At 51.4% G+C, this 9,829-nt stretch overlaps 1 protein-coding gene across 2 annotated transcripts; it reads left to right on the plus strand.

Annotated features, from left to right (window-relative positions):
* The first annotated feature begins 5,181 nt into the window (after positions 1 to 5,181).
* Positions 5,182 to 9,586, plus strand: LOC127348656 (E3 ubiquitin-protein ligase SINA-like 8). 2 transcript variants are annotated; one of them, XM_051374608.1, is made up of 3 exons: positions 5,182 to 5,375; positions 8,201 to 8,315; positions 8,403 to 9,586. In XM_051374608.1, the coding sequence occupies exons 2-3, from the start codon at positions 8,223 to 8,225 to the stop codon at positions 9,186 to 9,188; spliced, it is 879 nt and encodes a 292-aa protein (XP_051230568.1). In that variant the 5' UTR covers positions 5,182 to 5,375; positions 8,201 to 8,222; the 3' UTR covers positions 9,189 to 9,586. The 2 variants fall into 2 exon arrangements, with proteins under 2 accessions (XP_051230568.1, XP_071683035.1); XM_071826934.1 differs by lacking the exon at positions 5,182 to 5,375 and adding an exon at positions 7,234 to 7,760.
* The last annotated feature ends 243 nt before the right edge of the window (positions 9,587 to 9,829 follow it).

A 9,829-nucleotide genomic window follows, 5' to 3' on the forward strand; every position in this document is an offset into this window, starting at 1 on the left:
TCACCGTCCTGGCTCTTCAAGACGCCGGGATTCGATCGGCGGATCCGTCGGGGATGGTTTTTTTTGCCCCATCCCCACTAGGGTTTCCGACGGCGAGGGCGACCGCAATGGCGGCCGGTGTACCGGGCTCCAGCAGGGAGATAGAGCCCCCGCCAGGGTTCGCGTCGACCCCGATGCACGCGGTGATGCCATGGGGCATGCCGCGTCCGCCTCCCCCCTATGGCGCGTCTCCCGTCCCGCCGCCGCCGGGCTTCAGCCGACCTCGGGCACGTCGGCAGCCGACAACATCATGGGTGTACCCCTGTCTGACCACGGCACCAGCGCCGCCCCAGATGACCAACGCTCCGGCTCCTCCTCCGCCTCCTCCCGGATTTGGAGTGTCGCGTCCTCGAGGACCTACCGCTGCCTCTGCGCGTCCTGTTCCTCCTCCGACTGGGCTGCTATCGCTCCACCCAATCGTAAGTACCTTTAATCAACTCCTTGTCACTTGTTTACATCGACTAGATGACATTGTAGATGTGAATGTAGATAGGATTCATGGCAATGTGCATGCATGTTATCGACAGTGCTTATGCTTGCCATGCCAAGCTCAAGCACCATCATGGACTTGACAATGTCAAGTTCATGACAGTGCTTGAGCTTGGCATTGCCATTGTCCATGGCATTGCTAAAGCACCTGGCAATGACAAGCTGAAGCACCACGATTGCCTTCACAGTGCTTGCGCTTGGCATTGCCATTGTCCATGACATTGCTCAAGCACCTGGCAATGCCAAGCTCAAGCACCATGATTGGCTTTCACAGTGCTTGTGCTTGCCATTGGCACAATGTCAAGTCCATGATATTGCTTGTCCATGACATTGCTTCTGCTTGGCAATGACATTGCTTGATTGTGCTTGAGCTTGGCATTGCTAGCTTGTGCTTGTGCTTATGCAAGTCCATGCTTCTGCTTGTCCATGCCACTGATTTGTGCATTGCTTAACTCTTAGCATTTCCACTGCATCTGCAGAACTGGCCCTTCCTGGAAGCGTTCTCGGAAGGGCCAATACTGAACGCAAGGGACGAGGCCGTCCGGGTGAAGCTTCGTGACCCCAACGTAGCGTTCATGCAAGCGCACCAGCAGATCACGAAGCCAAGGAGTCACGCCGGCTGTCCTGCTAACCTGGGCCACGATGCCAGGCAGCGTCTGCCGGCGTTCTTCGTGCAGGTGGAGAGCCACAACCTCCGTGCCCTCGCCGTCCCGCCGTACATGGAGCAGCTCCTGATCACCAAGTACACACTCAAGTACAATGGCCCGCTCGGTGAAGGTCTGCTTCTACTTGGGCCAGCGTTGCGAGTGGAAGGTGCAGCTGCAGTGGACGGGACATCACGTCGGCTTCATCAAGTCTCCGAGTTCTCCAAAAGGCTTAAGCTCCAGGTCGACGACACGATCGTCCTCACCCCTCAGGACGACGACTTCAAGGTCGATGTCTTCAGGAAGGAGACATCCTGCTGCAGCATCTTCGGCTGCAAGAGGCACCGCGAGGACCCTTATGCTGATCCTCGCCGTTAAGGTGCTGCTGCTCCATCGCTGCCTCTATTTATGTTTGATCCTGTAGTTGTGCTGGCCTCTAGGAGGCTGTTAAACATTTCTTTTATGCATATCTCACTGTTGTGCTGACCTCTAGGAGGCTGTTGAACACTGCTTTTGGACTAGGTAGTCTGTCTCCAGGTTTAGGCAAGTGTCTTACCACTCTGACGCTAGATTAGGAACCGTTAAGTACTCTATTCGTTGTGTATAAGTGTTTGCTCTGCTTATGATCGTGTTTGAGCTGTTTGTGTGCCGTTATATGATGGTAAGGTCACCATATTTGATGTTGTGAGGAGAAGCTATTGTTAGGGTGCCCAAAATGGAAACCAAACACATGTGATGTGGAGATGGAACGCTGTCTACAGGCATCCAAACAATGTGCACTTCTGTTCGGCCCGGTGCAGCACAACCTACCAAACGTTGGCCAAAAATGGTCCGTGGCCCGTTCGTGACGAGCAGAGACGCCCATCTCGCTGCGCGAGTCATGCATGAATTCGGCCCAGGCAACCAAACGCGCCCATAGTTTTCTGCAGCTGTGGATTTGTTCCAGTCCAGCTTCTCGGACAGCTGAATGATAAATTGTATGTATCAATGCATAGAACCACATTCCCTCTGCAGCCTGAGCCGAAAGCTATGCCAAAAGCTATGACGATTCTTGTTTTTCATGGTACATTCAGTGTCTGGATTGCAAACTGCTACATTACAGGACCCGATCTGAATACCTGGTGTATGTAAAATGAAATATCTTGTTTTGGAACATTTGAAGCTGCAGTCTGTTTCTTTCGTACTATGTAGAGTCTGTCTGTAGGCATCCCGTGATTTTTTTGCGGAATGGCTCTACTCATAGGATTCTGAGGAATTCTAAAACCTGGGCTTAGAATTTCTGTATTTTTTCCCAGTGTTTCGAAAAGATATACTGGAATGTACAAGAGAAGACACCTGCGCATTTTCTGGTCAAGTATTTCGTTTTTAGAAAACATTCTATAGTCTTGGATCAAGTGTTTTGTCTTTTTTGATGGAATGTACTAATACTTCATTTCTTGAGATAATGAACTGCATTTTAAAATTAGTGGGCGTACTATCTTCTTTTAATCAGTATACTGCAATTTTGTGAGCAAGCGTGCTGCATTTTTAGACTCTACTACGATGGATAGTGACCACCAAACCAGTTTAGCGGCACATGATAACCGAACGGACGACGACGCGAAACCCAACCCTAAATGAATCCCCTCATCCCGCACTTTTTTGCCCAACCCATCCGTTTTCATGTGGTTTGCAACAGAGAAAAAGAAATCCAAAGCATTAGATTTGGGTCATGATTCCTGCTGACCCGTGAGTTGCATTTGAGATTTGAGGGACATCATCTTAGTTAGGATAAAATTAATTATCAATCAGTCGAGCGGTAGTTAACATGATTTATGTAACTATTTTTAAAATAGTTTTGAGCTGCGCAATACGTGCATAACTGAATCCCAATTTGCTCATATCGTGTAACTGAGCCTAAGTTTTGCATCAGTTGCAAGTTGTATGTAATTAGATAAACCATCATGTATCTAGTTGCACATGTCATAGCACCAAAGTTGCATTTCTTCCTGTACTGTGCCTTGTAATTTTTTTTAAAGTTTTACTTTACAAGCAGTAACAGATTGCGTCTTCTAGATTTTATGAAAGCATGGCCAGACAAAAAAAAAGGTGGACGCCCAGACCAGACCAATTTAGAGCATCTCCTGTCACGTCCCCAAAGCGTCCCCCAAAGGAATTTGGGGCGCGTCGGACAAAAAAACCGTTCCAGCCGCGTCCCCCAAAGCCCATTTTTGTCCGGCGCGGTGTCCGGCGCCCCAAGCCCGTCCCCGTCCCACAGGGGACGCACCGGGCACGCCGGACACAACGAAAAGCGAGACGGGAAGTGGCGGGGCCGATCCGTCAGCGGCACGGAAGGCTAAAACCCCGTCGCCTACCTTTGGTCAAGCGACGTTAATAGCGTCCCTGTTTTCTCAGGCGACGCAGGGACGTGTCTCGTCGTGCATGGCCGCGTGACCGTCCGCGCCGGAGTTATTGTGTGCAACCACCCGCTGCCGCCGCTGTTTTAAGACGCCCTGCAGTTCTCGCCGCTCATCACAATCCTTATCGTCGCCGCCGCCTCCCCCCTCCCAGATCTTCTCCTCGCCGCTCCAAAAAATGTCGACCTCGTCCTCCCGCAAGATCGCCCCGGCGAACGGCTTTGGCCGCGGCAGCCTCACCGTGGCGCAGGCGTGGGCGCTGTACCACGCCCGGTATCCAGTCCCGCCGGACATGCGGCTGCCAAGCAGCGGCGGCTGGAAGATGGCCGTGAACGGCATTGGCATCCCGCCGCCGCCGAAGCCGGACACGGATCAATGGAGGGACGCCATCAAGGCCCGGCGGGCTCAACTCACCCCCGCAGAGCGGTTGGATCCAACGTGGGCGGTCACCAACAACGACGCCTGGTGGACGACGTACTTCAAGGCGAAGTACGACGTCGAGATGCACAGCACCGAGAACCTCGTCGGCGGCCCCAACAGCTGGAACAAGGACGGTCGCGCCCTGTTCTGGGGCGTTCCGGGGCGCACCCTCGACAACGTCATCCGCGGCATCCGCAACGGCGCTCCAAGGCTGGAGATGCCGTCGTCGCCACCGCCGTCTCCTCAATGGCAGCCGAGGAGGACGACGTACTCCTCCTCCTCACACTCTTCTTCCTCGGGACCGGCGCGATCGACGCCGTCCTCGTCGTACCGGTCGGCGCCCTATACCGTCCCCAAACGGGAGGTCAAGGAGGAGCCGGTGACGCCCGTCAACACGAGGCGTGGCGGCAGCGGCAGCGGCAGCCGACGGCAGCAAGGGAGGCGCGGCGGCGCCCTCCTCATCCCGAAGCCGGAGGTGAAGGAGGAGCCGGAGGAAGCGTCGCAGGCGGCGCTGATGGCGGAGTACGAGCGGCAGCAGCGGCTCATCGCCAGCAGCGACGACCCCGAGGACTGCCCAGGGCTGCGGGCGGCGTTCTTGGCGTCCATGAACGACAAGGACGCCTGGAGGGGCGACCTGGACGCGGCGATCGCCATGTCCATCCGCGACTCCGGCAAGCCGCTGGTGGACCTCACCGACGACGGCGAGGCAGGACCAAGCGGCTTGGTGAAGGACGAGCCCGTCGACGAGCACGTCGAGGAGCGCGTCAAGCAGGAGGTCGTCACCGAGGAGATGTACAACTTCCAGCAGTACTACGACGCCTCCGGCCGCCGCAAGTGGTTCTAGATTAGGTTTAGTTTAAATTTAGTCAAATTTCGTTCGAATCTATGTAATATATGGCAAGTTTGGATGAATCTCGCTTAAGTTTAAGATTTGCGAAATTTGGTTTGGGGGACGCGACTGGGGAGCGACGTCCCCCCAAACGCGGCACGAACGAAACACATCTCCCAAACGCTCAATCCAACGCGGTTTAGGGGACGGTTTGAGGACGCGACCGGAGATGCTCTTAGACCTGCAAGCCCCCTTCTTCGGTCGAATGGAGACTAGTGGCATGGGCTGGCCCTACAGCACACCAATACCAGAAAAATTATCAGCGAAACTCCCAACACGTCGCCTCATGTTTCTTGTCTTTGCCCTCGCCTCGCCTCGCTTCCCTGTTGTGCTGCTCCGCCGTCGTACCCCGGCCTCCTCCTCTCAAACCCTAAAACGCCGACGGCCTTCGCCACGATCCCTTGACCGCCCCGTCCCATCCACGGACCACGGTCCGATATTCTTGCACCGGACGTTTCTCTTCGATCCGAATCTGCACTTCCCATCCTCCAGGCGCAGGTACCATTTTTTATTTCTCCCCATGTAATTCTTCCTCTCCGTCCTACCATTGATTCCAGTTACTCGCTTGATGCATGTTGAGAGGATTTATTGTGTACCCAATCTTTAGATGCTGTTTGATGCATTGTCAAAATCCCCCGCACCCTCCACTGTGGGTAGCGAAGATTGCCAGTTTTGTTAATTATTGTTTTTGACCAGCTTCAGAGCATCTCCACCGGCTCACCCTAAATTGTGGCCGGCAACAGCACCGGCACTGTGCTGTTGTGGGTATCGGCACACGATGATATCGTATTGGGACTGGCTGACCACACCAGCGCTCCCAATGTTTTTTTAGGGATTGGTTAAAAGTCAAATAATTCAATAACGACAGCGAATTTTTAAAATTTTAGGTCTATCTTACAAATTTGAACAAAAAATGGTAAAAATTAAAAACTAAGTCCTAATCTAGTTGGATAAATCGCTGAAGTCGAAGCCATCGTCGCCGCCCACAAGGTCAATGACGCATTTCTTGATTTATCGACTAATTATACATAGTGAGTAGGCAGAGATCCTCCAGAAAAGGAACAATGTACATGAAAAAAAAGATTGATTATTGATTGATTTTTCCAACGGACTCATTCCATGAGTAAACGATTGAGAGCAGCTGTTCTCCCACGCCGACCAGGCCTCGCTGTAGCCCCTAATTGCTGCCGGAGTGTTGTCGAAGGACTGGCAGAGCGCCAGGTGCAAGCCAGGAACCAGATAGTTGGGGCTGCGGAGCGCCGCGTGCGCCCGCCGATATTCTTCCCTCGGCTCCGGCTCCTATTTGACCTTCTTCTGGTGCTGTGGTAGGTGTTCTTTCTTGGGGCAGCAGAGAAACATGAGGCCCGTCGGAGGCGATGGAGGCTCGGGTTTCGGCTATTGGAACACAACTCCGCTAAAGCGTGGCAGCGTGCCTGGCTCCAGCCGTGGTGTCTCCGCCAAAGGGTGGTGGCAGGCTGCACAGGCAGCCACAACGGGACATCCCTTGCGAGTATGGGGCCAATGGCGATGAAAGCATGCACGACAAAGAAGACTGCCATGATGACTGCGTGGTGAAGATGAGGGGCGCAAGACGTGGTGGCGTCCGGACGTAGCCATAGAAGGTTAGCACATCGTTGAGCGTGCGGCCGTGCCACCAATGGCGGCGCTGCCGGTGGTTGTAATGGCCGGGAAGGTAAGGCTTCTCGTAGTGGTTGAAGGCGGCCTGCTATTCCTACAGGAACATCGTCAGCCACAGCTGGCCCGTAGCTGGGGTTGGCGAGTCCCTCGTTGTAGAGGAGGGCGTGAAACTGCTCGATGAGATCCGCCAGGCGCTCGCAAAGTTTTAAATAGCCAGCTATAGCCTTTTGGAAGACCTCCCACTACGGCTATGCCATTTATAGGCTAAATGAGAAAAACCACTAATAGCCAACTATAGCCTATTTAGCCCCTAATTAGCCTCTATTTAGCCGCTAAACCTCATGGTTTCTGAATTTTTCTTCTCTTCTCCTTTTTATTTCTTATTTCTGAATTTGTGTTTAATATGATTCCATAAAACTTGTGAGTTGAATAGTTGAATACTTGTTTGCCTTGAATAGTTCAATGAGTTGTAGCTTGAATCGTGTTTGAGTCATAGTTTTCCACTTTTTTTGTGTAAGATATGACTAAAATTTTCCATAGTTTTGAAAAAAAAAAACTCTAAATGGATTAGCCTGCTATAGTTTGGCTATAGCCTTTCTTAGCCTCTGAAAATTTCGCGGCTAAATGAAATAACCCGCTATTTTAAACTATGGGCGCTCGTCTTTTGGCACCTACGACACCACCAGCCCCTGGGCACTGATGTTCCATCCACTCAAGACCTGGTATCCAGCGGCACGAGGGCGCTGTTGTCGGCGAGGACGGTGGCCTTGTCAAGCTCGGCCTGCCACCATCGGAGCTGTTGTCTTCGCCGTTGAACACCATTGAGATCAAGCGAAGGGGAGACGAGAGGGACGAGCAAGCGAGTAGACATGGTGGTGCGAGTGGACGAGCAGAGTGCCTCCTCTTAAATGGACCTGCGCGTAGCTGGATGAAAATACACTTTAAGCCGATTCTAATATAATAGATTTTATATTATAGATGTTAATATTTTTGTCAATATTTAGTAAAAATTTACAAACTTTGATTTTGACTAAACCCAGAACAACGGAGGAAGTGCCATTGTGGCAATCAATTAAGCAGCTAGCGGTCAAGTGATCAACGCCGTAAAGGTCTTGTCACCAGCCCCCATGCCATAAATTTTATCACTGCTTCGCCTCTCTTCTCCTTGGCGTCCGTTTTTTCTCCTTCGCGGCTTCACTTCTCTCCCCCTCTTCTGTCCGTCAAGCGTCTTCTTCTGCTATGCTCGTAAGTGCTCAGCTCTTTTCGATCTCTTTGTTTATCTTTAATATGTAGAGAACGTTCTGTAGTTCATTCTTTCTTTCTTTCTTTCTTTCTTTCTTTCTTTCTTTCTTTCTTTCTTCCTGCGATGTAGATGCTTTATTCTCACGTGACAGCTTTAGATTTAGCTTTAGATATGTTTTTGCCTTTGTTTCCTGTAACCCGTTGTTCATCTTCAGCGCAGCTGGTTTCTTGACACTATAGCAGGGTTCGGGTGCTGTGCCTTGTTTCCAGTACTCCACGGGCATGTCACACCTTACATGTTCATAGATTTAGCAGAATATTTCATCCTTTTTCTAGTTTTTAACCATCGGTTCATTTTTTTCTCTCTTCCTCTTTGATTATTGCATACACTAGTGCGACGAAGGTATTGAGCACTCTTCTTCCCCTTCCTTTCATACCTGCAGGCCGCAGGAGTAGCAGGGGGTTATGGCATCGTCAATCAAGAATGTGATGCTTCTGGACTCCGGCGCATTCGACTGCGGCGTATGCCAGTGTCCACTTAAGCCGCCAATCTTCCAGGTACACATGCGAAACTCCAAGACGCAGCTAGCTAACAGTTCACGCAGATTTCATATTCCTTGCTAATTTAGTTGGACTTAACTGCAGTGTGAAGTGGGACACATGGTGTGCTCAGAGTGCAGGGAGAAGATGGCAGCAGCAGAGACGTGCCATGTGTGCCGACGCACCCTTGCCGGTGGCTACAAGCGGTGCTACGGTGCGGAGCACATTGTGGAGAGCCTCAGGGTGCCGTGCCCCAACAAGGCATACGGCTGCTCCTTCATGCTGGCTCGCTATGACGAGAGCGTGCACCTCCAGGTTTGCCAGTACCCCCCGTTCCACTGCCCCGCAGAGGACTGCGTCTTCATCACCGGCAACCAGCCGGCGCTTCTGGAGCACTTCCAATACACACACAAATGGCCGTCGACCACCGTGCACTGTATTGTCCCAAACAGTGCCACACGGCCCAAACCCACGGGGACGAACTTGGCACTCGTTGACGGCTTCAACGTACTATACATCATCCCTTCTGGGCCGGTCATCCTGAAGGTGACGCGGGAGTCATGTGGCCGCGTCATCACTCTTATCAAGGTACGTCGTGCTGGTCGAAGGGCCAAGAGATGCCGGTTCATGCTGGTGTATGAGACTCCTTGCGGCACTCACCGCCTGGAATATGCATTTAATAACATGGCCTCCACTAATCCCTCCCTCACCGGAGGAGGCCTGTCTACTACCGACGACCACTTCAACTTCGTCGTCCCAAACTCGGTTGAGCCACTCAATTTGATATTTTCACCGCCGCATTCACATTCTTGTTGGCAGTTTAACGATCTCGATGCAGAGGCCGGGGCTGTGCTCCCATTTCGAAAACAACTTTGGCAATCTCGAGCCTGAAGTCTATTACCAGAGCCTGCTGACTGCTAAGGACTAATCGGAGGCCTGGACGGTTATTTTTGTTTAGTTTAGACTGCTCTTAAATTGCTGCGAGGCTGGTTTATGCATTTTGCTAGAGACGAGAACTGGTACTCAGTATGCTGCAGCTATTGCTCTAGGCAAGATTAGTTTTCATTTTGTTAACCTCAACCATGAACTATCTGTAAGCTTATTCTGCTAGTATGTGTATGTGGTACTCCTTGCTATGTGCTCCTTTTGTAATACGTAGTATGTTGCAAGGAATGCGCTACTGGAGTCCTGTATCTGTCCGTTGCATTCCACCTGTTCCTTCTTTTTCTGTATGTTTCCCCTCTATGCTTTGTTACTCAAGTTATGTGAAATTTCTATATCTTCTGGACCGTGGCAACTTTTTAGCTATAGCTTACAGGCAGCTGCTCCAGGCCCAAGTTCTCGAACAGTTGATGCATTGTGTCTATCAATGCATAGAAGCACATTCCCTGTTCAGCTTTGCCCAGCTATGCCGATTCTTGCTTTCCATGCCAAAAACCTAGCACCGACAGTTCGTTCTCCTAAAATTGCAGTATACTGATTAAAAGAACATATCACACCTACTAATTATAAAATGCAGCTTATTATAAAAA

This window comes from Lolium perenne, chromosome 1, assembly GCF_019359855.2.
Source record: "Lolium perenne isolate Kyuss_39 chromosome 1, Kyuss_2.0, whole genome shotgun sequence".
NCBI classification, from domain to species: Eukaryota; Viridiplantae; Streptophyta; class Magnoliopsida; order Poales; family Poaceae; genus Lolium; species Lolium perenne.